Source organism: Lontra canadensis, unplaced genomic scaffold (genome assembly GCF_010015895.1).
Source record: "Lontra canadensis isolate GAN:19392208 unplaced genomic scaffold, GSC_riverotter_1.0 scaffold8, whole genome shotgun sequence".
NCBI classification, from domain to species: Eukaryota; Metazoa; Chordata; class Mammalia; order Carnivora; family Mustelidae; genus Lontra; species Lontra canadensis.
Window position 1 is genome coordinate 13,943,889 of NW_022631002.1, and position 27,629 is coordinate 13,971,517.

General features: G+C 42.5%; 1 protein-coding gene across 1 annotated transcript in view; it reads right to left on the reverse strand.

The window, feature by feature from the left end:
* Nucleotides 1–2,605: 2,605 nt before the first annotated feature.
* PMFBP1 (polyamine modulated factor 1 binding protein 1) overlaps nt 2,606–27,629 on the reverse strand; it is a 45,928-nt gene continuing 20,904 nt past the window's right edge. Inside the window, exons 6-21 of the mRNA XM_032854048.1 lie at nt 24,433–24,603; nt 23,343–23,453; nt 20,183–20,309; nt 19,924–20,081; nt 18,237–18,477; nt 16,165–16,354; nt 15,846–15,999; nt 14,421–14,588; nt 14,015–14,152; nt 8,687–8,851; nt 7,972–8,139; nt 7,464–7,631; nt 6,520–6,623; nt 5,911–5,985; nt 3,473–3,711; nt 2,606–2,921 (exon numbers count right to left, since the gene is read on the reverse strand). Coding sequence (XP_032709939.1) covers nt 2,905–2,921; nt 3,473–3,711; nt 5,911–5,985; nt 6,520–6,623; nt 7,464–7,631; nt 7,972–8,139; nt 8,687–8,851; nt 14,015–14,152; nt 14,421–14,588; nt 15,846–15,999; nt 16,165–16,354; nt 18,237–18,477; nt 19,924–20,081; nt 20,183–20,309; nt 23,343–23,453; nt 24,433–24,603 — 2,394 coding nt within the window. The 3' untranslated portion in view covers nt 2,606–2,904. The remainder of the gene's footprint in view (nt 2,922–3,472; nt 3,712–5,910; nt 5,986–6,519; nt 6,624–7,463; nt 7,632–7,971; nt 8,140–8,686; nt 8,852–14,014; nt 14,153–14,420; nt 14,589–15,845; nt 16,000–16,164; nt 16,355–18,236; nt 18,478–19,923; nt 20,082–20,182; nt 20,310–23,342; nt 23,454–24,432; nt 24,604–27,629) is intronic.

A 27,629-nucleotide genomic window follows, 5' to 3' on the forward strand; every position in this document is an offset into this window, starting at 1 on the left:
GTGTCTACCTGCTCTGTGGAAAGAAGCAAGCTGGGTATGTGATCTCATTACAGACTTGGGCTAGGGATGCAACAGAACAGGGCAAAAACTGAGGTTCCAGTGAATATGGCTTGGTTAGTAAGAGGCTGTGACCTTGGCCACGAGCTTACCTTCAAGTTCCCTAGGTCACAAAAATGAAGCCAGAGGTTATGAAAACAATGGGTCAACCCAGCCTTCTCATTTAAAAACAAGGAATACATACAGGTGCCACAGGCTGTTTGGGGAGGGTCCCTGCCTCGGAGCAGCACTTCCTGAATCTTCTTTGGCGTTGGGACTTCTGCACAAGAGTCTCTCTGGAATTCTGTCTCTAATGTTTTCTTTAATTTATGGAACTTTTCCATTCAGATCCACCTTAAAATTCCTTCCAGCTTTATACTCTGATTCTTAACACTCTTCCTCAGATAATAACCAATTTTTGCCCCCAGAGAAAAAAAAGCATGTCTGTGACAACAGCCCTGAAGTGGGCTCTGGAAACTGGCCTTCAGGCTTCCTGGTGTGCGGGAACAGTGAGGCCGCTGAACTGGACATCTTTATGGGGGCCTCCTCTTGCTCTCAGTCATGTGCATCTCTCTTTAAATGCCTAGTTGATGGTAATGGCACTTTAGACACATTAAAGATGTCAGCATTTGAGGAATTCAGGGTGAGATGGGGGCTCATTCTAGGGACCCCAGAGCTTGCTTGCCAGGTCCTATCTATGGCAGGAAGCCTCCTCCTCAGCTGGGCTGTGTAGAGAAGCCTCAGAAGCCAAGTGCTTATGGGGCACCGTGGTGGTTGCAGAGAGCTCCTCCTTCCCTTTATAAGAGAGGCAGGTTGCAGTGTCTGATGTCTGCTCTGGGTTTCTTGAGCTTGGGGGAGGAAGTTATACTCCGGTGGGCAGAAGAGGATCTGCTGCAAAGGATTCTGTGGGCCCCAGGTATCAGAATCCTAGTGACATCTTCCCACTGGGTGGCCAAAGCACGCACTTTACTGACAATCCCCTTGGTTAAAGTTAGTCCTAGCTTTGTAACTCTTTCTTTCCTTCCTTTGGTTTCTTCTTAGAGCAGTTGTAGGTGCACAGCAGAATTGAGCAGGAAGTACTGAGACGTCCCATTTACCCCTTACCCCCAACCTGCCACAAGCACAGCCTCCCCACTAACAACATCCTCTACCTAACCAGTTCATTTGTCACACTCGATGAAGCTACATTGACACATTATCCCACAGACCCCAGACTTTATGTGAGGGTTCACTCCTGATGTTACATACTCCATGGGTTTGGGAAATGTATAATGACATGAAACCAGCACTACTGTATCATACAGAGACCATTTCTATTATTAGCTATTCATACTACTTTTTAGAAACCCCTTTGGTTATTATTATTTTTTTAAAGAATTACGGTTAGCTTTTCTGGCCTTTGCCTTATCTTTAGAGAAACTACATTTCCCTAAGTTCAACCCCTCTACCCCATCAGATCTCCCCGGCTGGGCTTGCTAGGCCAGAGGGCTAGGTGACATGTTCATGTTTTTCTAGCTCTGCTGCTCCTTTGCTCCCTATAGCTCACTACCTGCCCTGCTCTGGTTGAATGACCCCACAAGAAGTGAAAGATAACTTTGAAAAAAATGTACCACATTCAAAGTATCCAGCTACTACTGTCCAGCCAGTAAATATGATACATTTTCATAAATATAGGGACAAAATGCTTTTTTTTCCCCCAGTAGACTGTATTGGGGATTTTAATGACATTGAAATTTTGTTTGAATAAATGGGCCACAGGCTAGAAGCAGGACATCATTTCATTAGTACCAGGTTCTTCACTTTTTGTTTCCTCTGGAAAATATATCCTTACTCTAAACCTGATGGGGATACACAGTCAAAAATAAGCACAAGCAATCAGACAACAACTGTCGCAGCAGAGACTACCAGAGATGCCCATCATTCCTGCCCCAACGCTGCACTTTCTTTATTTGCCCTTGCCAAGTACTGGCAGGGAAATGTTATGTAATATGTCTTGGCTTTTGTCTGGCTGGGGAGGGAGGCAAGAATATTTAAGAATCTTTACCAGCTAGTGGGTTTCTTCACTTCCCCCGCGCCCCCCACCCCCGGACACAAACTCTTTGATTTCTTTCTCTTACTTTACCTTAGTAGCTAATTTCCTACAGACCAAGAATATAAATTCCAGACATGTATTCAGTTTAACAAAATCCTACCACAATAAAATAGTTTAGCTGTCCTTGGAGTCTGTTGTAATGGAATTGTATTGAGCTGGCTGGGGAGAAAAATAAAATTGTTAAAGGAGAAATGCAATATGGCGGAAAGAAAGCAGACAGCTATGTCCCTCCTCCGTTCAGAAAATGCATCACTCATGTCTCTGCCTTTCTTTTGGGTCTCGGGATTACTTTCCTTTTTGAGTTTTTTAAGGTTTTTTTCTTGCATTCCAGGCACATAGGAAAAATAAAGGGGGAGCTAATTATCTATTGTTGGTTTAAAAACTAATCCAAATAATCCAGAAACTTGCTTTGAGAATTATGGCTTTCCCGTATATATGAAAGACACTATGTCTTTTAGAATCCAGAGAAAACAGGGATGAACATGTTGCTGTGGGCTGGAGGGGGCAGAGATGTCTGCAAGACGCCAAGAGCTCACGGAGACTGCTATGCTCATGTCTTTATTTTAGAATTTGGGTCTGGAGATGGTAGTATGGTTCCAATGCTCACTCCACTGCAGAAAGTGGACAAAACTCAATAAAATGTTAGCAGCTTGCAAAATAGGCAGGGACCTTGATGCATTCCTGTAAGAGCTGATCCAGGTCAAGAGAGAGGGGCGGAAAATCACTGTCCTCTGAAAAACGTACGTGGAAGTGATGCTCAGGGCAAGGTGCTGATTCTAGCAATATGAGGAACCTGAGGGAACAGGGAGGAAATGACAATCTTGATTTGAGGAGAAATTAATGAGATGATTCCTCAAGGACTGGCCTCACGGCTGGTCAGCTCAGTTGTGGGGTGACTTCTTCCCTTTGGGGTAACATGGGGTCTATAGGTGACAGAAAAGGTAGTTATGGATCCAGGCTATACAGGGGATCAGGGTGTTCTTGTTGGGTTTTCAAAACACATTATAGGAGGAAGATGTTTATTCTGGCTGTTTCCCTCTTGTCCCCACACTTCCCAAAAGGGTCAGGGGAAGGGATAGGTCTGAGATATGAGGCACTTGGCTATCATCAAAGAGTCTTAGATGAGAACGAGCCTTAATTCACTCACCTCTTCCCTCAACAAATGAGGAAAGAGTGATCTCTGGTTCAGAGTAGCTAGAAGTTCTGTCCCCCAGTTCCTACTTTGAATTCCCAATCTAATGATCTCTTCTTAAGAAATAATATCAGGCTGTTGCTATTTTTTTGAACCATGGGACTAAGAAAGACAATATCATGGAAGTAGCAAAAGACAAATGGCAGACATACCTGAGCAGTGGGGTATCCCAACAAACTTGGTGATGTCCATTCTTTGGCTCATGTCCTGGGTCGTACCCCTCCAGCCCAAGGTGGCACACACTTTTCCCTTCTGTATGGGCTCTGTCTTGCTTGGGCCCAGGGCTTTGGTGTATAGCCTTGGGTGCCCGGTTTTCAGCTTCTTCTCCTCTATCTCAGTCTTCAGTTTCTTGTTTTCCTGCTGCAGATGGACCATTACATTGTGGAGGTGGCTGGGGAAGGAGAGAAGGACAGGAGTTGTTTGGTCTGCTGTAGCATCTTTGTTCCCCCACTTTATCAAGGGCGGATAAAGGCGCAACAGGAAGGAGGGCCAGTGACATCCAAGTCCTTTCAGAGCTGGTGCTCTCATGTTCCATAGAGATGGAGGCCTATGTGCATCCCCTGGAAGAAGGCCAGGCCCAGGGTCAGGGTGGGCCCAAAACCAGTACTTCTGAGCCACTGCGTTATGTCAGCTCAGGGCTGGTTTTCATATCTGTCAGATGGGGACAGTTGAGTCTGATCTGCCTTCTATGCTTCATATAAAGCTCCAGTTTGACAAATGATGGAAATTTGATTTGAAGAGCTGGAAGGCTATCATGAAAAATCCCATGTGCCTGGACCGGCTGTGCCTGGGAAACACTCTCATCCAGTTCTGATGCCAAAGCCAAGTTCTTTCCCCTCCCTTTGCTAGAAGGTTAAGAGCCCAGGGAATCCCAGCTCTGTTGAGAGCTTGGGTAAGTAACTTGTCCCCATCTTATGGATGAAGAAATGGTGGCAGTGATGTAGGTGAGGTGAAAGAACTTAGCATATCTCTTGGGGCTCTATGGTCCTATTTCTCCAAACCAATGTCAAGAGCAGTCAGTGACCATGGGCTCTGGAACCAGACACCCCAAGTTGGAATTCTGGCTCTGCCATTTACTATTCATGAGGCAAAGGGCAAGTTAGTTAGCCTCTGGGTTCCTCTCTTTCTTCATCCATAAATGGGAATTTTAATGGTACTGAACTCATGAGTTCTTATAAAGATAAAATTAATACATATAAAGTACTTAGAACAGTGCCTCACACATGTAACAGATAAATATTACTTGTGTCATTATTATTATTAAAAGATGGCTTTTCTTTAAATAGGTTCAAACTCAGGAATGAGTTCTTTGTGAAACAGAACTTCCTCGAACTTGGCATACTATAAGAAAAAGTTCTGTTTTTCTAAAATGCTCTGTAACCTTCAGATTGTTTACAATTTCTTTTTTAGCTAATCCCTTTCAGAAAATGGTTTTGTCCAAGTGAAAAATTTCGTGGTCTATTCTAGAGGGAAATCAAAGTATTCATTCTGAACTTCCATGGGCCTGTGCTTTGCCCTCTTGCTCTCTATAACATGGCCAGTGTTGGAGACACCCATGGAGCCCCTCATGTCACTGCCACACTCCATATGCCACTGGACCTGGAGGTGGGGTCCTCACCATGCCCTCATTCCCTGGCTCTCTCTGGTCCACTCCTGTCAGCATTCCCACAACAGCAACATCCTGTACATTCTATCCAAGCCTCTCAGTTCCTTGACTTCTGTATTCCAATGATCTTGTTCTCTCCTTAAATTCTCCCACCATCCTATGGTCACAGCTCAGAACAGAGCTTTCCACCTGAGGCTGATGAGTGGGCTCCAGGTGTGCTGAGATGTGGACACCCTCAGTTCTTGGGGCAGCCACTGGTTGGTCAACTTGTCTCAAATAACACATCCCAAATTCTTCCACTGTGCCAAACAAATGTGGTTATTTTCTAAGTGTTCCCTGACAGAGGGTTGGGAACCACTGCCCTAAAGCTTGTCATTATCTGTGACTATACCATCTCTGAAATCTTGATATTAGACATCCATACTTTCCTCTCTGTCCCCAAACTTCCAGCACTCCTCCTATACTACCGTCTGATTAGCCACCTTTGACAATAAGGATGAAGCATGGCCACAGGAGAAGGTGGAGCAACAAGTAGAAGAAACTGCGGTCCCCAAATGACCACGTGGGACAGAGGAACCCCACCAACCTGGACTGTTCACTTCCTAGGGATGGTTCTTCCATGTTCTATTTTCCTTCATTTGGAGGTCTCTTTGTTACAGCACCTTAGCCTCTACCCTGCCTTTCAGTTCCTGTTTCCTTCTTAGCATTTTGGTCCTCTGAGAATCACAGCAGGTGACAGTGGGAAGGGGCATGGCATAGAGATTAGTAACCCCTTTCCATATTGTTGACGAGGGAAGACCCAAAGAGGTGAAGTGATATGCCCATGGTCACATAAATGCAGACTCATGACCCAGAATCTTTCCATAGTATCAGCACTTTCCTGAGATCAGATGCATGTATCTAAGGATAAACCCAGTGCTGGCTTGTGGCTGACCCTTCTCCTTAGGGCCCAAGCAGCAGCCTGGGTGGTGTGGGATGACTTACTCCTTTTCACCGGTCAGCTTGGCAATATATTTGACTTGCTCACGGAGCTTGTTTCCTAGTTTCTCATTGGCGATCCTGTAATAAAATCCATAAAAGAAATTTCCCACACCCCCATGAGAAGAGCACAAGCTGGCTGGCTGAGAGGCTGGTGTTCTCAGTAAGGCGTCTGCTGAGCCCCAGACCCCAGCTCATCACTCACTCCCAGAGCTAGAGCCTCCCTAGTACCTGGAAGTTGAGGGAACCTTCCGTTCTCAATTACTAGGCAAAATCACCGTGATCTCAGGTGAGTTCAAGGGATCTAGGCAGGGAAGCCAGATTCCAGGTTTGGAAGAGGAAATTTGACCTGCAGCAAAGCATCTTCTTTATCATGGAGCTGCTCTGTTTCTAAGTCAGCAGGTCTTCCCGATTCTGTCTGAAAAGTTGAGGCCCCTCCATCTGATTCCCAGCTCCTGAATGTGGGCTATCACTGAATTCATTTCCCTAGAAGGCAGTGTGTGTGTGTGTGTGTGTGTGTGTGTGTGAATGTGACACTATTCTTTGGCATATGTGCAGTTTCTCAGCTCAGCCCAAGCCTTGGAACCCTGGCTTTCTTTTTAATTCCTTACTTACTTCTGCTCTTTTGCCCACTGCTCCATGTTGGACATAATCTGATCATTCTCTCGGCGTAGCCTACAGGTGTCTTTAGTCACAGACCGCTGGGGCACACTAGAGGGCTTTGGTACGAGAAGAAAATGAGATGGTTAGGGGGTGGGGTGGGAAGCACAGGCCTGTCACCTCCCTGCTCCCAAATCAGGTCTCTTCTTTCTTCCTGGAAGAAGAAACATTGGTTCTGCTGTCTAACCCCTAGGCCAGAGTTGGACCTGCCACAGCAGGATCTCACCTCCAATAGTGCATGCACACAAAGGTGACATTACTGAGCAGGGCACTGTTTATAGTAGAGACAAAGTAGATGTGTATACTTACAATAATGATTTTTGGACAAAGGCATTAAAACATCTTGCTTTTTTAAAAAAGCAATATGTTAAGCCAATTTTTTAACAGATGGAAGAAAAAATATCTTGAGGAATGGATGCCTTTTTTTTCTAATGCAAGCAAAGGCCTTGTGGCTAAACCAAGATATCCTGTGGCCACCCGCCGTGAACTTCACTGCTCTGGGACAGGGGCATAAGGCATGCTTGAAGATCTCTTAGCAGATTCTACTGCAGAGTAAGTGAAAATGTCAGGATGGGTTCTGGAGGAGGACTGCCCTGGGGGTTATCTAAGTTAGGGACAGCTGGTATACCTGACAGGGAGATGGCACTCTTCTCTGGAATGGGCCTTTGTTCTGCTCGTTATCTCTATCAGTGAAGGCACAGGAAGACAGCTGGGTTGAGACAACTGCTGTGGGCCTTAGAGCACCCAGACCCTACCTTGTACTGAATAGAGTGGGCTGGAGGTATCATTTCCTTGCTCTTAGGCACTCCCATCCCCACCAAGGTTGGTCTAGTATCCAGGTGGTCGTGGATGGGCTGGGAGGTCTGGGAGGAAGTGACCAGAAGCTGAGGAGTGCCCACCTCCTTCTCATCTGCCAGGAGGTTCTCTTTCAGGGCGGCCATTTCCTCCTGGAAAGCCCGGAGCTGCTCTTCTTTAGCTGCCAGCATCTTGAGGTCACTCTGGTGCTGCTTCTGCCACTGCAACACTTGGTTGCTCATCTCCTCCAGCTTCTTGTCGAAGGCTTGAACCTGCTCAGGGGCACAAAGTAAGGAGGGAGACCCCGGCTGGCCGGCTGGCCGGCTGGCCGCCCTGCCGCCCTGAGCCCGGAGCCTCTGTGACAAGGCAGGAGAGCAACTTTCTTGACTGGGGGAGACTGTTTGGGGGCGGGGGCACTTTACTTCCAGTACCAGCAGAGGGCGCGCCTGCTCTGACTGTTACAGCCTTTGCCTGAAGCTCCCTGAGCCTGCAAGTGAAGGGAACCCTTCAGTCAAAGGGAATGGCTCTGCACTAAGGACTTTCCGGGCAAGAGGAGAGAAACCCTGGGGACCTGGAACAGGAAGACAGCCTAGAGTCCTGGCTGTTCCTCACCTCTAGCTCACTCTGCTGTTGGAAGCCCTGCAGTTTTTTTAGTTCCATGTTGAGCTTTTTCATCCTCTCCTCGTAAGCAAGGATTTCATCTTCCAGCTGAGCTTTCCTCTCTTGGGCCTGTGCCAAGCTTCGGTGCAGGCTCTTGGTCTCTGAGGTCGTATGATTGAGCTTCCATAAAGACAAAGGGGATAAGAATGGCTGTCACAGTTCTGTGGCCCATTCTATTGAGTGCTGAATGGAGAAGGGTTCCAGTCCATCCTCATCCCTTGTTCAGGGTAGCACAGACACCTGGTCACTTGCCTAGTGTCCCAGAGAGGGGTGGGAAGTGACAGTGGTTGATTTGCTACACCCTCATTCCCCTACACCATGTCCTCTTTTTCCATTTCTCTGAACTGATCAGCTAGGCACGATCAGCACTGGGTGGAGCACAAATTGCCCAGAAAACCTAGGTTTTGGGAAAACTTTGCCCCTGGGTCATCTGTGGGCAGAAAGAGTTGTTCAATTTGGCCTCGTTCTTTGTGTTCCCTTTCTCCCCCCAAAAGAAGCCTCACTACAAGGAGGCAGGCCTTCCCTGGAAGGACATCTTAGCTCAGGCAAGAGTTTGCAGAGGTCCTGGTGATAGCCAGTTGTGCGGGGAATTGACTCTTGCACTTTCCATGCTACTCGGACATTTCTTTGCCCCAAACAGGCCTGGAGAAGAGAGGGTGTGGCTTACCTTCTCTAGAGTTTGTGTCAGGTCATCTTGGCACGCGACTGACTTTCGGGACAGTTCCTCATAGGCTTCTTTAGTGACCATGGTCTGCAGATATTGCTTCTCCTTGTGCACAGCCTTCTCCAGCTGGACCTGCAGACTCTCTAGGGCATCCTTCTGAAGGACTAGCTTTAGGAGGGAGAACATCACTATCAAGGTTCATGCCTATAGAGGAATTCTCTGTGTCTACAGGAAATGGACAAGAGCGAGGCTCTCTTCTCTCTGCACTAACATGCAGAGCAGTCTGTGATAAAGCCCCCACCCCTCCCTCACTGTTATAAAAAGAACAGCTGCCTTTCCAGGCTCTTCAATATGCCTCTCCCCACACTTCCCCTTCTAAGTTAGCGGGTCCCCCCCCCCCGCCCATATAAGGAGTACTGGCAGTACTGGGCCTTGATGTATTAAGTACATGAATGATCCCTTTCACAGAATCTATAGCCTTTAATAAGGATCTGGAATTCAGTTCTAGGTCAGGAACCATGATACAATATTTCATTTGTACATTTTATACCTTCCTTAGTTCCTGACCTAGTCCACTATACTTGATGCACTATGAAAACAGGACTGTATGTGCTTCCTTCACTGCTGTATCTCCACTGCCTATAGCTCAGGGCATGTTATATAATATGTGCTCAGTAAATACTAAATAATTGTTTTTGACTGAATGAAATATTTTTATGGCAATGTTTGGAATTAGGGATGCACTGAACATGTAGTTCTGATAAAACATGTTTAAAAACTGAAGTCGGTGTCTTAAACTTAGTGATAAGTATTCATGCTATAGTTAAAAGGAATTGAGATCTGCAGTTAGAGGCTGTGGTTCTGTCATTTACTTAATCTCTCTGAGCCTCAGTTTCCTCTTCTGCAAACCAGTTACTTTCAACTGTTTCATAGAATTTTAGTGATGATCAAATGAAGTTATATAGGTAAAAAGGGCTTAGTAAGGTAAAAATTAATATATAGCTGTGAGTTTGGTCATGAACATGCTAAGTAACAGGACATGTTTTTAAATACTTTTTAGTACAGGGCAGAGATCTACTTCCAACTTCTGTTCTTTGGTATTTTATCTGTTCTTTGCTATTTTAATACACCCACATCCTCTATGTGGCCATCTACACAGAAACACACTAATTTGGGTTTTCTTCAGTAACTGCTCCAGGCTTGAAATTTATTTATTTTTTTACATGGAATTTTGAATATCTTCAACTCTAGAAAATGGTGAGATGAGAAGTGTTAGATTATACTTTTGACTCTATATTTACATGTGCCGGGAAGGAAACCATTCCTAAAGATAAAATAATTTGGTCTTCTGGAAAAAGAAATGCATCTTTTTTGGGAACTTCTGAAAACATGGAGTCACCTGGGTCTGCCCAATAAACCAGAGGAATCACTGAAGAAATTGCAATTCACTGTAAGCTCTTGATAATTGGTAGCCAAATCAGGAAATGTCATCACAGAGGTGGGATAACATAAAGAAAGGTGGTGACATAAATCACAGGGATGTTAAAAGCTAAAACAAAAGCTTAATTAATTATTTGATTTTGTGTTATTTATTTATATGTAATAAGTATATGTCATTTATTATTTGTATTATTTATTTATTGTTTTTATTTTTAAAAATTTCCTGCAAAATATGGGTTTATTTGGGAGTGAAAGTGGACTATAATCTGGGACAAAGAAGCAGTGGCAAAATCATAGGGAAATCTGGGGAAGAAAGGAGCAGTATTTTTTTTAAGGAGAAAAGAGGTAAGTTGGGAAGGCCATTATGAACAAAAAGTCCATTGGAGTTTGGAGACTTTATTTTAAACTTCTCTAACATCAGTGGTTTAGCTTGGAGAAAGATATTAAAAATCTATAATATATAGATATTTGTAAATTATACAATCAAGGAGTTTTAATAAAAGTTCTTATAAAGATGTACTCTCTCCCTTGCCAAAAGCATTAGGCCTAGATGGTTTTATGGGTGAGTTTCACTAAGTCATCTTTGATTCCTTGCTTCCTCTCACCTTCAGTCCATCATTAGTCTGGTCAATTCCGTTGCCAAAACACATCATCAATTTGCTAACTTCTGTCTTCACTGATGCTATGCTAGCTTGAATGGCAATAACATCCTAACCAGATCCCTCACTTCTTCTTTTTTTTTTTTTTTGTGAAAAATAGAATTTATTTTTATTTTTTGCTGAAGTGTAATTTGCGCATAGTAAAACACACAGATCTTAAGTGTACAGTTTGATTAGTTTTGAACAGTGTTCACACCTGTGTGACCCATTCCCAAGTCAAGATATAAAACATTTTCATCACCCAGCAAGCTCCCTGATAGCCTTTTCCTATCTATCTCCATGACCTCCTTTCCTACTCTAGGCAACCACTGTTCTGATATCTATTAGGAAGGGAAAATTTAAAACAAAAGAAAGTAACACTTAGGTCCTACCGCTTACAGACTATCACTGTTTAAACATCAGCAGCTTTTGACACCATGGACAATTTCCTTTGTAATACCCTACACTTGACTTGACTTCTGAGGTGAGGCACTGTCTCTTATTTCTCTCACCTGACTAGCTGCTACTTCTCTGTCTCTGCTCCCTTCTTCTCATCTTCCTAATCTCTATTTGAACTGGGCTGGTGCTTGGCTGTCTTCTCCTCCTTATCTGCTCCCTCTTCCTAGTGATTTCATCCAGTCACATTTCATGAAATGTCATTTTTCCCTTAAGAGGACGGTTCCCAAATTTACATCCATAAATCCGACCTGTCCCTTGAACTTGAGTTCTATATCCAACCTCCTAGAACATTCTCATATGAATGTCTAACAGGTATCTTAAAGATAACATGCCCCAAATCTAAGCCTTGATTTGCATTTTCCAGCCTGCTCCTCCTCGGTGTCTCCATCTCAGAAAATGGAAACTACAGTGGCTTGAGCCAAAAGGCTGGAGGGCATTCTTTTTTTTTTTTTTTAATTTTTTTTAAATTTTATTTTTTATAAACATATATTTTTTTCCCCAGGGGTACAGGTCTGTGAATTGCCAGGTTTACACACTTCACAGAACTCACCATAGCACATACTCTCCCCAATGTCCATAACTCCACCCCCCCCAGATCCCTCACTTCTATACCTACCCCTCTCTGCAATATATTTCCACACATTAGTCAGAATTATGTTTTGAAAACTTAGCTCAAATCACCTCTCCAGTGCCTTTAAGGAAATACCATCAATGTCTTTTTATTGCTCTTAGAATAAAACCCCAAATTGCTTAACAGAGGCCACAATGCTACCCCTACCTATCTTTCTATTCTCATCCTATGCCCATATCCTCCTTGATTACTGCACTCCAGTCATACTGACCTTTTTTACTTCCTAGAACGTTCCAAGTATTGTTTTAAAAGAGTAATACATGATGCACTGTCAGGACTCATACTAGGAATGTAAGGATGGGCCAAAATTAGGATCAATTAATTAATTTTATTCACCATATTACAAAGAACACACATACCAAAACAGATGGATTCCATTAACATTAAAGCAAGAAAAGGATGCTACTGTTGAACACCAAACTGTAGGTACTGTGCAATGCAATAAGGCAAAAAAAAAAAAATTACAAAGACTTAGAGAACTGTTGTTGCTTGCAAATGAGATACAATCATCTATTCAGAAAATCCATGAGAAGTAACTGAAAAACTATTACTGCTTAGAAGTGAATTCAATAAGAAGTCCAAATACAGAATAAATATGTAAAATAAATTAGCTTTCTTATTAACAGTAATTAATTATAAAATGTAGTGGAAAAATGTCCTAGAATCAAAGAGATGAAAAAAAAAATCTCAAGATCTATTGCCTTCAGTTGGTAACTTTAAAAATTGAGATATGGAATATTGATGAAAGAAAATGCATTTTAGAATGCAAAACTAAGCCTCTTTCCAATAACCTGTTTCAACTGATAATACATCTACTATATTTGAGGTAGGCTTTTAAAAAGTTGAGCATGCTTATACACACCAAAAAATCCCTGCGGTCTCCCGATTTCCTTCAAAGGAATTCTGAAATGAGTGCTTTTCCTTCCACCTTTACACGGCTATCTTTCTTTTGGCAAACATGATAATATGTCCATATTAAATACTTAGGTATAATATCCCTTATATTCAGGGAGGTTCCTTGGGAGGGGTCTCAGTGACTCAGACCTCAGCACTGGACCACAGCAAAGGAGAGATTTATATCTCTAGAGGACAAAACTCCAGAAATGTCAGTTTCTGTGATATCTAATATGATAGATACTAGCCACATGAGGCTATTTACCTTTAAATAAAACTAAAATTAGTTAATATTAAAATTAAAAACTCAGTTCCTTCGTCATACAAAGCCATATTCCAAGTAGTCAGCAGCCGCATATGGCTAGTAGATACTGTATATTAGAAAACTCTCATACAGAACTTTTCCATCATCATAGAAAGTCCCATTCACAGTGCTGTTCTTCTACTTTGCATAGTCCATACTATTTTAAGATTAACATATTTTCTTCTTAAATTATAAAGGAATCAGAGCTGCTTTCATTTGTAACACAGAATCCACCCATCAAGATGCTATATTTGTTTCTGCAGAAGGATGAAATCTATGCAGTTAGGGAAAGTATTGCCATTCATGATGAAGGGGAAAGAGGTTAGATGTTTGAGCTAGATGATCCAGGTTCAAATGCTGGTCCCTCTCATCGCTTATTCATCGGTTACCTTGAGCCCCAGCCTTTATTTCCTCTGCAAAATGAGGATCAGGGTAATGTCTATCTTTTTGGAAGTCAAGCAGATGGAAGACATGTGAAGGGCATAAGTAGACCGTCAATAAATGATGACTGACTTCAAGCATGGTGCCTTGTATATGTCAGATGCCATTTACACTTTTCTGTCATTTTTATTTGTGTAATGACAAATAGCTGTCTCCCTTTCTATGCCCTTTCTGTGCTTTGGCACTATTTTTGGCAGTGTTCCCTAGCAAATTGCCCCCAACAATGGACTCACTCAACTCTGGTCTGAAATGTTGCTGTGGAATATCACTGCCAAAGCCCAGATAGTTTGGGAGATCCAGCAGATATCAAATAAGACCTTCCACATATATTTCTTTGGCTGAGCAAATGGTTGTGGAAGGGTTACCCCCACTTCAAGGAGAAAAGTGGAGCTAAAGGCACCACAAGATACACGTGGGCTGAGCATTTAGCTGCATTTCCGTGGTGGAGGAGAGGTCAGTGCTGATTTCAGGTCAAGGGTCACAGGACTCACGTTTGCACTCCCTCAGGGTTTCTGTCAACTCACCTCATTGTTTAGCTCTTGGATGACTTGCTGGGAGGCGTTTTGTTTGCTCAGAGAGGATTCCAGTTGCGTGGAACATTGCATTAACTGTGCTTTGACATTCTCATTTTCCTCCTCCAACATCCGCAAATTTTCCTTTGTCTGCTCCCCCATTAGAGAATAAAACCCAGAAAAGAGGTGTTACCTCAGACTCCCAGAGCAGCCTGCTCCTCCTTCCCACACCCACAGCTCCATTCTGCAGCCTGTGGTGTCTTGGGCCTTCTCTCTCCTTCTACCTTGCCTTTCTTACCTTCCCTCCCTTCTCTTCTGAGGTTTGAGCACCCATTGCCTCTATATCCTGCCAGGCTCAGTGGGGCTCAAGTCTTGCCCTGGATTATGAACCCAGCTCTTCCTGGACTCTCCTTCTCACCATTTTTTCTTTCCTTTTTTCCTCCTGTCGGAATGTCTCAAGCTCTTGCTCCAGCAACTTCTCCTGTTCTTTGCTCTTTTTCAACTGCTCCCGTTTCTCCTCCAGTAATCTTGTCACCTCCTGAAGCTCCTCGGTTAGACTGGTTTTGGCAGAGCCTTGCTCCCTGTGCTGAGAAATAAAGACTAGCCTGAAAGAGGGTACCTGGGTGGCTCAGTTGGTTAAGCATCTGCCTTTGGCTCAGGTCATGATCCCGGAGTCCCGGGATTGAGTCTTGCATCAGGCTCCCTGCTTGCTCTCTCAAATAAATAAAAAAATCCTGCCTTTTTTTGGTTTTGTTTAAAAAGACTGGCCTGAAAGACAGTCTTAGGCTGTATATTTTTGAAAAAACAAAACAACCCACCCCTCCCCAGACAAAGAGAATGGCTGAGATAAATATGAGGGCAACCCATTGGTTATTTAGCATGGATAATAAAAAAGTTTCCTCAGATGTCCAGCAATATTTTTTGATTCAATTAGATATACCAACTTATTTTATTTATAGATCTAGTTCCCACAGCATCAACCTTCTCTCCCACTTACCAAATCTTTCCCCATAAAAAGGAATAACATGGAGGACATTAGGAGAAGGAAAGGAAAAGTGAATGGGGGAAGAAAACTGGAGGGGGAGATGAACCATGAAAGACTGTGGACTCCAAGAATCAAACTGAGAGTTTTAGAGGGGATGGGGGTTGGGGGATGGGTGAGCCCGGTGATGGGTAGTAAGGAGGACATGTATTGCGTGGAGCACTGGGTGTTGTATGCAAACAATGAATCTTGGAACAGTGCATCAAAAACTAATGATGCACTGTATGGTGACTAACATAACACAATAAAAAAAAAAATCCCTCTTTGAATAAAGTTAAAAAAATCTTAGAAAAGCACAAAAAGAATAATTCAGAGGTTGAGGACTTTAAAATGACTGACAGGGATGGTTCTGAATCCTATTAAAAAAAACTGAACATTGTCCTCTGACTGTTTTTTTTTTTTTTTTTTTAAGATTTTATTTATTTACTTGACAGGGAGAGATCACAAGTAGACAGAGAGGCAGGCAGAGAGAGAGAGAGAGGGAAACAGGCTCCCTGCTGAGCAGAGAGTCCGATGCGGGACTCGATCCCAGGATCCTGGGATCATGACCTGAGCCGAAGGCAGCGGCTTAACCCACTGAGCCACCCAGGCGCCCCCTCTGACTGTTTTTAAGCTTAGCCCTTGAGAATGCTTATTATGGGTCGTGGGAACTAGAGGTAATAGGCTGGCTTAGCCTTCCAACACAAATGCTGGAAAATTAGTTTGAATGGATTGGTAGTAGCATGTTCCCCAATAAAGACCAATATATTTAATCTCAAGCAGAGCAGATGCTTGGGCTGGCAGCCTACTTGCCCGTTATACCTGGTGTTGAAGGAGTTTTAGATGGTCTAGCAGTTCATTCAGCTTCATTTCCTGCTCAGTCGTGGTCTTCTGGAACTGCCTCTTTTCCTTTTCTGAATTTTCAAGCTTCTTCCGGGTCTCAGAGAGTTCCAATGTCAGCTCCTCTATCCGCTTCCTAAAGCAAAATGGCGACAAGAGGAAGACAGACTCCAGGGTCTGCGTTAGCAGCTTGTGAGCCGGATGCCCGGGGCTTGCTGTCTCAGTCCCAGGCAGAGCTGCTGCCGTGTCCAGACCAGCTCACCAGAGACAGAGCCTCTCCCTGGAGGTGAGACAGTGGTACCTGTTGGGGGCGAGTTCCTCTCCAGCCATCAAGGAATCCTTCTGCAGCTTCTGAAGTTCTCTCTGCAGCTCCTGGATGGTCTCTGTCTTCTGCTTCTCCAGGAAAAGGTAGCTTTGCAGTTTCCTCTGCGCATCCTCCAGGTTATTCTTTGCCAGAAGGGTCTCTTCTTTGTACTGGGAGGCTTGCTGAGCTACAGAACCCAGCAGACAAGCCAGACACATGTGCGTGGGAGAAGGAATATGCATGTGTGAAGATCTGACTCTCAGATAAGACCAGTTAAAAAGACTGTTCCTTCAATTTGTGACCTACTTCAATTTGCAACCTGTCCTTGTTTCTCTCCATCTCATTATCACTCCTAAAGAGCTCTGTTAAGTCATCTGTCTTCAGCTATCCCCCAGCCCGTAGACTGCTTCTGGACTAAAGTTAAACAAATCAATATAAATTGCTCAGTATCTCTTATGTGGCTCATCCTGTCATTAAGGACAAATCCTGACCCTAATGGAGTTTAGAGTCTTGTGAGGGAGACATAACCAGCCCACACGACCTAGAAAACCCAGTCATATCAAGTGAGCACTCACCGTGAACTCCTGTGAAACAAGATCAGTGTGGGTGAGAACAGTTGGGGATGGACTTACGGAGGAACAGAGATGCTGCTGGGCCTGAGAATAAGGAGGAGGAAGGGAATTCCAGATGGGGGAAACATTAGAGCAAATGCACAGGAATAGAATGGGGGAGGCAGGTGGGAAGAGGATGGGAAGAGACTGGTTTGACTGGGATGGAAAGTGGCAAGGAGTGCTGGAAGACTGCTGAGTGAGTGCATGGACAGGAGGGGGCTTTGGAGGATTCTGAAAGCCAGAGAGATATGTTTAGAGTTAATTTACTGGGTTCTTGAGCAGAGACCTGGCAAAAAGATTATTTTAGGAAAATTGAAATGTATTGAAAGGAGAAGGACTTCCTAAAGTTTCTATTATTGTTTCTGTTTAAACATCACCTTTGTCTCCATTTTTCAGCCTGGGATACCGGACGAAAGATGGTGTCAATACAGGAATAATGATATACCTTGGAAGAAGGAGGAGGAATTTCTTTTCTAAGCAGAGAAGAGAAAGTTCAGTTTGGGGAATGCTGGGTTAGAGGGGAAGGTGGATTGCCCAGGTGGAGCTACTCTCTAGAGACAAGAGTGACCACAGGTGCCAAGTAAGGGTTGGGGCTCTAGGTTTTGGAGTTGTCCCAAGAATGAGACTAGAAGCGGGAAGGCAGAGTTTAAGGGATGGATGACTACTGTCAGAGGAGGGAATGAGATTTGTGAAAGAAGAAGAGACTTGTTTGATCTCCAAAGATGGGAAACAACTGTTGAGTGAGGGAGGCCAATAGCACACTCAGACACACACAGTTACAGGAAGGTGGGGAAGGAGGCCACACTATGGACCTTTCCTCCCCAAAATTGATATGTCACTCACATAACATAACATTAAACACTTTAAAGCATACAGGTCAGTGGTTTCTGCAATACTCACAAAGATGTGCAACCATCACCAGTACCTAACTTCTGATTGTTTTCATCCCCCCAAGGGCAAGTCCATGCCCAGGGAAAGAAGTCATTAATGACCTCTGAGAAAGCAGTTTCAGCAGAGCAGCAAGGAAATGATCCGTAGCGCAGGCTATGCAGGAGAGAATGTGTTGGGAGGCAATAAAGGGGAGAGAAGGTGTCTAAAGGAAGGGAAGAATAAATTGTGTGACGGAGGTCCTGGAGAAGTTGGGGAGGAATGCAGAGCACAGAAGCAAAGTTCCGCGCCCTGGCCTCCCTGTGATGGCGAAAGGGGAACTCTAGAGGACGCTGCTGGGAGAACAACAGGCGTGCGTGCTCAGCAGTTCGCCTTCCCAGTTAAGGGCGGTGAAGGAGCTCGGGAGGGCACTGCGATCCCTGTGAGATGTGCCATGAGATCGTGACAAGGTCTGCAGTGAGGAGTGGGGAAAGGAGCAGGAAGTGGCCGTTTGGAGAAAGAGGGGGGACTGCCCTACCCCCGAGCGAGGGATTGAAGTGTGGTGGGGACCCCGTCTGCTGGGGGCCTCACCGGCCAGCTTCTGTTGCTGTTGGGTGTCTTCGAGATTGTCCTTCAGCTTCTGGATCTCAGCTCGCAGGGCCCCACACTCTGCCCTGGACTTATCCTGCTTCACCTCCTGGATGGTGCTTTCAAGTTCTGCTGTCATTCGTTGCTGCTTCTCCAACTCCATCTCCTTTTTCATGAGGCTGTTCTGAACCTGTGACAGTTCTTTCTCGAGCTCATGCAGCATTTCATCTTTCTCTTGGAGGAGCTGAGGAAAGCAAAGGGTGACCACTGATAGAGGCCTGAGCAGCTACCCATGGAAGTCGGGTACAGATTATCTTGAGCCCTCTCCAGCCACCATCTTCTCTGGCCTGGATATCACACAATCTCCAACCTCCGCTTCCTGCCTTAAGTCAGTCCATTCCCAACGCAGCAGTCAGAGGGGGCCCTCTGAAAGGCTAAGTCCGATCTTGTTCTGCCTCTCTGTAAAGCCCTCTGCTGGCTCCATGTATTTGGAAAAAGGTCACTATCCTTCCAGCAACCTCCTGGGATGCTAATGGTCTGGTTTGACCTCACCTCCAGCCACCCCTAACGCTCTTGGTTTGAGCTTGTCTCCTAGAATATTCTAAGCAGATTCCCACCTGAGGACTCTCACCCTTGCTACTCCCTCTGCTTGGAATATTTTTCCTGAAGACCTCTGCCTGGGTGGCTCCCTCACTTCATTCAAATCTCTGCCAAAATGTCACCCTATCACAGAGGCCTTCCCTGACCACCCTGTGTGAAACAGGAACTTATCAGTACCTGGCATTACATTATATATTAGTTTTGTGATTTGTTTATTGTCTGTCTTTCTGTACTAGAATGTAAGCTCCAGAGGAATAAGGATGTTGCATGTGTTATTATACTCTTAATGCCTCGAGTGGTGCTTGGCATATCACAGGAGCTCAAAAATACAGGTTGAATGAATATATGAATGACTCAGAATTGTTTACCCAGACTCCTGGCTGCATGTGGTCATCTTTCCAGACACTTCCATTTTGACTAATGGATCCCCCCTGAACTTTCAAATAGGGAGATTGAATGGCCAGCCAGTCAAGCAGTTGGATGATTTCTGCCATCTCTGATAGAAGTGTAGAGTTGGAAGTACGCTGACTGTATAAGCTTGCATTGGTTTTACAACATTTCTGTCCTTACTTCTATTCCTAGGCTTTTCCAGGACGTTGACTTATACTGAGAACTACAGATCTTCTAGGGCATAGTTCCATTAATATTTTCAAACTGCCTGTATGCAAATTCATAAGGTATTTGTAATTTTATACACTGAAATTCACTTGAAGTTCTTAATAAGAACTACACAATATTTAAAGCATTTCTTTCCATGATCAAGCATAAACAAAAGCATAAAAGAACAATGCAAGTGTGTCCCAATCTCTCTACCTTGCAGGCTGGGAAAGTACCTCTTGTAGAGTCAACATCTCTATGAAGGTCCCTGGATAATGGTTTTATTTATTTATTTATTATGTGCTATGAGAGGTCCCAAAGAAGTGCTCAGAACTGCCTCTGGGCCTAAAGCACCTGCAGTCTCATTGCTCATGTGTTGATGTTCCCCCAGGCAATCCCACTGGGTGCAGAGCTCCAGGACCCGCCCTGGACCAGGTCTGGCCTCACACCTGTCCTGTTGGCAGTTCTAACCAGAGAGCTCCTCTTGCCTTACCTTGTCTTTCTTCAAGCCCAGCTTCTGGGTCTCCGTAAACTGCATCTGTAGCTCCTGCAGCCGCCTTTGCAGGATGGAAACCTCCTTATCCTTCCTCTCCATATGGGCAGAGGTCTCCTCCCGCAGCCCGTGTAAGTCTAGCTCCAGCTTCATCATGTCTATGGCGGGAAGGGACAGAGTGCTCCTTACTCAGAGGAGGGCTCCAGCTTCCTTCTGCCTATCCCTGCTGCCCCCCACACCCCATCCACTCCGGGTTTACCCTTCATGATGTTTTTCTTCTGCTCTGACACAGCCTCTAGCTCCATGCGCAAGTCCTTCACTAGGTTCTGATACTCCTCCACGTGTAGGCACTGGCTGTCTTTCTGCTCCTGCAAGTGCTTCAGTATCTGGGCAGGTAAGATAGGACCAGGGCAGGATGAGCACATGGGGCAAGAATGCTTTCTAAAATGCCACCTGTCCAGATTTGGCAAATCCAGAGAGACAGAGAGGGGAGAAGTAGGTGCCAGGGACTGAAAGAGGGAGGGGGGGAATGACTGCTCATGCATACAGGGTTTCTTTTCAGAGTAGTAAAAATATTATGGAATTAGTGGGGATGGTTGCCCAACCTTATGACTGTTTTAAAACCAATGGATTGTATACTTTACATAGTGAATTTTAGGGTATGTCAATTGTATCTCAATTAAACAAATTAAATTAATTTTAAAAAGGATACGTCAGACTTATCACCCTCATGCAGAATGTGTACAAAAGCCACCATTCCTTTTGCCCTACAACAATTGACATTGATGGAACACCTATTATGCGCCAGGCACTGTCCTAGGTGCTGGGGGCCGTAGAATAAGAAACACAGAAACAAATGTTTGACCCCATGGAACTGACTTCATAGTGGGGTGAGACAGATAAAGAGCATAAGTGGTCACCTGTAGAAAATGTTAACAGTTGATACGTGCTATAGAAGAAACCGAACAGCAAAAGGAGAATAGAGGTGTATGGGGGGGGGAGAGGGTTGCGTCTAGAAACAGAATGGAGAGTTTGGCCCCACTGAGAAGGTGCCTCTGAGCAGGGGCTTGCTGGAGGTGAGGGACTGAGCCATGTCATAGTGTTGTAGTATCTGTAGGTATCTGCAGACAGGGGAGCTAGCCAGTGGCCAGACTAGAGAGAGAACATGGTGAGGGGGCATGTGGTTAGAGGGGTGAGTGATGGAAAGAGTAGGGGACACGAGGTGAGAAGTTAGTGGGTGATCACATCTTGGGGGCCTTGTAGTCCTTGGGAAAGGACTTTGGCTTCTACTCTGAAGGTGAGGGGAATGGGCTATAACTAAGAGAAGGTAGAACACGTGGCTGAGGAGGAGCAGTCAGTCATCTGGGCATCAGGGGATAGTTATGGGAATTCAGAGTTGTCAGTAAGGGAGGATTGCAGCATGAAAACGGGGTGGGGGAAGCTGGAGAAATACAGGGCAGTCTCCATATGACCCAGGTATGGGCACTATGGGGGCTCAAAGTCTCACTCTATGCCAGGCCAGCTGAGTTCTGGCATTAACTGTGACCTGGATAGTTCCATTCTTAATAGAATATCCAGGTACCACAGAAGCTTTGGATAGGACACATAAAATGGCAGGGAAAAGTGTATGCTGTTTCTTGGGGAAGTCTGCATCATTTTAAAAAAAGGAATGGTAAAGAGGCATTAGTGTTTGGTCAATATAGAGTTTCAGTTTTGCAAGATGAAAAAGTTCTAGAGATCTGTTGCACAACAGTGGAAGTATGACTCAACATGACTGAAATGTACACTTAAATGTGATTAAGATGGCAAATTTAATGCTATGTGTTTTTAGCCACTATACAAAAAATAAAAGAGTATGGGAGACATAAAGACATTTTTTCAGACAAAAAAATAGGAGTGTTAGGAGGTCTTGCTGTAGGTGAGGATGTGAATAACATGGTACTGACCTTTAAAATAAATATTGACAGATGTCCAAGGAGGAACTCCAAAATTCAATATTGATTCCTCATTCATTCAAACTTTTTGCATCAGAAAGTCCTGGAAAGAGGAGTCTGTGTCCCTGCACTAAAGGACCCTTGAAGAGACCATACCCCCTTTGCTGCTATTTCAGGATTAGCAAGCCTGTGCACAGTATGGCCTCAGGTGGCTGGCTTTGCCTTGGACTTCAGGTTCAGGTATGACTGACTTAATACAAGATCTCACCTAAGAAATGCAAACTGGTGCAGCCACTGTGGAAAACTCTATGGAGTTTCCTCAAAAACTTAAACATAGAACTAACTTATGAGCCAGCAATCTCACTACTGGATATTTACCCAAAGAATACAATAACATGAATTCAAAGGGAAACATGCACCTCAATGTTTACTGCAGTATTATTTACAATAGCTAAGTTATGAAAGCAGCTTACAGGTCCATCAACTGACGAATGGGTAAAGAAGATGTGATAAATACGTATATATATGTGTGTGTGTGTGTATATATATATATATATACATATATATATATATATATAAAATGGAATATTATTCAGCCTCAAAAAAGAATGAAATCTTACCATTTGCAACGATGTGGATAGAGTTAAAGAGCATTATCCCAAGTGAAATAAATCAGTCAGAGAAAGACAAGTACCATATGATTTCCTTCATATGTGGAATTTAAGAAACAAATGAGCAAAGGGGGGAAAGAAAGAGAGACAAATCAAGAAACAGATCTTAATTATAGAGAACAAATTGAAGGTTATTAAAGGGGCAGTGGGTGGAGAGATGGGTTAAATAGGTGATGGAGATAAAGGAGTGCACTTATCATGATGAGCATTAGGTGATTTATGGAATTTTGAATCATTATATTGTACACTTGAAACTAATATAACACCGTATGTTAACTGAAATAAAAACAAAAATTTTTTAAAAAAGATCTCACCTAGGAGAGCACTGAGCTGAGTTTTGACTATTGGTTGGTCAAATCTTGCTATTTGTTTACATGGTTTAGATGCTTATTCACTATTAGAATCAACTTTTGAGATGGCTTTGAATTTTGAAAATATCGAGTTTTCTAAGGACTGAATTTGAATAAATAGGCTTCCCTAAATTTGGTGCTTTTCAACTCCAATTAGAAACTAGAAAGCTGGATGGTCCTTTTGAACCTAGCAAACCAATCAGTTTGTGTCTTGTTTGGACATACTGTTGAGAGGGGGTTAAGAAGCAGGTGCAGTTCCAAACTTGGGCTGTAAAACTGAATACTGCCAGACACATTCACTGGGACTTGGCATATATTACATACAGGATGCTTGTAGCAGGGCCAGTCTAGTTCACACAAATATAAACATATGATATAAAAATAAAAAATAAGCAAGAAAACCCAGAATCAAACCCAACTCAACTTGACACCCCCCGGGCACAAATAAGCAAAAGCTCTCCCACCTTTTTAATGTCTTCACAATCTTCTGAGGAACTAGGAGGATGTCTGTGTGTGGCTGTATAGGAAGCAAAGTCTGCTTGTAATTTTATCAAAGCCTCTTCACGCTCTAGAACCTGCAAATGAGTGTGGGTTAATTATGCTGAATGATCAATGTAATGTGATTATTACTAGTACTATTTTGGCAGGTGTTCCTTTTTTCAGCCTAAGTTTGTTATAATATTAAGTAATTCATCACAAACTTCCTGTGGGGTTGCAACAGAGAAAGAATTAGGTTCTCAATCTTACATCAAGTCTCAGTAAGGCATAGACAGTGGTTTGTCTGAGTCTGCCAATGGCCACATTTTGGACTCCTTCCTGGACCTCTGTGTGTTCCAGCTTATGAGGCAGAACGTTCTTTAAAAGCTGTGATGGAAAGACATCTAATCTATCAGAGGATGGGATTCAAAATTCAAGTATTAAAGAAGGAAGTTTTTATGGAATGCATGGATGTGTATGTACTTAAAAAAATTAAAAATTATGAAATTTTTGTTCTTGGTTTAAAATAATTCAAACAAAACCCAAGCATCAAAAAAATAAGTGAAATCTCTCCACTTACTCTCCACTCTCATTTCTAGTAGGGGGTGGTGAGCACTATTGGCAATTTATGGTATGTACTTCTATATTATAATCAAAGACTTTAAAAAATGAAAGTGGAATTGATCTATACATAGGATTTTGCAACCTTTTCTCAACAATAGCTCACAACCCCATTTAATTCTTACAGTCTGCTGAATCCTTTTTCTTGGCTGCATATCATTCTACAATATGGCTGTTTCTTTAACCATTTTTTTTTTTAAATCTATTCAACTATTTCTCTATTGATGAGCACTTAAGTTGTTGTGATAGATTTTAAGTCTCTTTAGAATCTCAAACTTAGTGTGGGTTGGGGGCATGTAACCATGGAGATGATGAACAAAAGGTAGGGGCAGGTCTCTATAAGACATTTAAGCAATCTTGCTGACAGAAATAACTTTAGGTGACTCTTTTTCCCTCCTTTCTTTCTTCATGGGTTTATTTTTGGTCTCTTAGAAAAATATTCTAGAAGTCACTTACCAAAGCATTGCTGCAGGCTAATTTATTTCGAAGTTCCTGGATTAGATCATCCTGTTCAGAGACCTTTTGCCAGACTTCAGACAGTCGTTTCAGGGTCTCCTGATGCTCTTGAATCATGCAGGAAGATGTGTATATACGCACTTTTGAATGATCACCCTTATTCTCAGTCTCCTGGGATATTTGGAAATAATGAGTTGGTTTTGTTCATACTATTTGAGTGAACTTCAGAATGCCATGTGCATGGAAAATCTCTTAGATCTACATTCTGAAAGTTCATGTTCACACATGTGAATCACAGCTTTCTTAATAAAAGAAAAAATTAACAAGTGCGTACGCATGGTTAGAAGTTCAAACAGTTCACAAGAGAATATACTGTAAAGTTAGTCTTCCTCCCTCTTGACCCTCCATGACTCAAGTCCTCTCCTCCATGCCAGTCTATGTTACCATTTCGGGGGGTATCCTTCCAAAGATATTTTATGCATCTTTGTATATGCATATATGCATATGTATATAACCCTCTATTTTTTCCCCTACACAAATTAAACTCTTCCAAAACACTATTCTAACATTATGTTTGCACTTGACAATTTATTTAGGATATTTTCCATATTGTTACTTGTATATTTATCTGATTTTTCTTTTAAAATTAATATCAAATTGCACAAGTAATATATATATGGTCTATCTAAAACAGTATAACATTGTGGGCAAGTCTAAATTTCTCTTTGACTGTACTACCTTTAATCCCATACTTGTTGTATTTTCCAGAGATGACAATTTGTGCATATACTTCTAGAACTTTATCTATACACTTACATACATAATAAGGAATCTGTAGAATACAGATGATATTATGTTGGCCTTTTAAAATATAAAAATAGATTTTTTTCACTCAAAAAGATGTCTTAGAAATATATCCAGGTTAGTATATGTACTTTTAGCTATTTTAAATTGCTTTTCAGTGGGTTTATCTAATTTCCTATTGATGGGAATATTAGTTGTTTCCAAGTTTTTTTCTAAAATGAAGTTGAAATGAATATTTTTGCACATAAGTCTTTGAGTACTTATTCTGGTATATGTTTGGATTAAATTCTTGAAGTAGGGGGGTGCCTGGGTGGTTCAGTGGGTTAAAGCTTCTGCCTTCGGCTCAGGTTGTGGTCCCAGGGTCCTGGGATTGAGCCCAGCATCGGCATCGGCATCGGGCTCTCTGCTCAGCAGGGAGCCTGCTTCCCCCCGACCCCGTCTGCCTCTCTGCCTACTTATGATCTCTCTCTGTCAAATAAATAAATAAACTCTTTAAAAAAATTCATGAAGTAGGACTGCTAAGACATATTTAAAATTTTGGTAGATATCACACCATTATCCTTCAAGAAATTATACCAATTGACACTCCCATTAGCATGAGTATGCCCATTTTCCTAGAACCGTTTAAAAAAATTTCTTTCTCAAAAAAAAAAAAAGTCTTTCCCGGGAGAAAAACCATGAGAGACTCTTAATCTCACAAAAGAAACTGAGGGTTGCTGGGGGGAGGGGGGTAGGGAGAGGGTGGTTGGGTTATGGACATTGGGGAAGGTATGTGCTATGGTGAGTGCTGTCAAGTGTGTAAACCTGGCGATTCACAGACCTGTATCCCTGGGGCTAATAACACATTATATATTAATAAAAAAATTAAAAAAATGCCTTTCTCTAGGTCATCTGAAATCATGTATGAGGGTTACTACATGCACATGGGTCTGCATCAACAATGGAATGAACTGATTTAGATAGCCAGAAAAGAGGGAAGAGTTACAGTTTGGAGAGTAGATCTTTCCCATTAAACTTGTTTCCTTAATTGGGTTTTTCCAGGCAAAGTTAGAAATAGTTTATGTTCACTAAGCATGAAAGCTACCCATCAGCAAGCTGTAGAAGGGTCAGAGAGAAATCTAAAACTGACCATAAATAATATATTTATAAGTAAGTTAGTGTGTAAGTGGGCAAAAGAATGGAAAATGACAGAAAAGTTAAGGAACAAGAAGATGATATCTAGAGGTCCAATGTCTTTTTTAAAAAGATTTTATTTATTTATTTGATATAGAGATCGGAAGAGAGAGTACAAGTAAGCAGAAGAAGAGAGAGAAGAGGGCTCCCTGCTGAGCAGAGAGCCCAATGCTGGGCTCAATCCCACGACCCCAGGGATCATGACCTGAGCTGAAGGCAGATGCTTAACCAACTGAGCCACCCAGGAGCCCTTACAGGTCCAATGTTTTAATACCACAGGATGAAAAATAGAAATTAATTTTAAAGTAACAGAAGAAAAATTCCCTGGGTTGAAGAAATTATCGATCTTCAGATTAAAAGGGTCAGTTAAATGTTGAGAGGCTTAATGAAAAATAAACTAAGAAACCTTGAGTCTAAAACCCTCCAGAATTCCAAGAAATAAAACTGGCAACTTACAAAAATGAGAAACATCAAAATCTAACAACTCTTCTTTAATACTGGATGGTACAAGACAATGTAGCAATAACTTCAAAGAGTTAAAGAAGGTGTTCCTGAAAGTTTATATACCCAGCCAAACTAGCAATTAGGAATGAAGATGAAGTGATCTTTTTCAGACATGTAAATACTGAGAAACCTAGCCACTCACAATTGTTTCTGGAAGAATTAATAAGCAAAAGTCCAAGAATTTAGAAGAGTTGGAGTATATTGTTTAAGTAATGATTAAAAATTGGTTTTATTTGTAATCTTAAAGAAATGCATACTTTATATGTTATATAAACAGATTCAGAGATTAAAAGAGAAATAAAAACCTTCTAACTAATTTATCTTAGTATAGCATAATCCAGAAACCAATATGAGATGAGAGCACAAAGATTTGAGTAAGCAAACTAATCTCATTTCTGAAAATAGATACAAAAAATAAAACTTTAAGCAATTTAGTATAGCAGTTTATTGTAATATAATGATATATTGTTATTATTAAAATAAAGCAAAATAATAAATAAAATAAAATAAAATATCACAATCAAGTAAAGTTAATTTCAGGAACATAGAGATTGTCCTATAAATGAAAATCTATTAATGTAATTCACTTCATTAAAGGGAAAAACCTCTATGATAACCTTGATAGCTGCTAACAAAAACATCTGATGAATTTGTACATTCATTCCTGACAAAAATTCTCAATAAACTACATATAGACAGTCACGCTTCCACTTGAA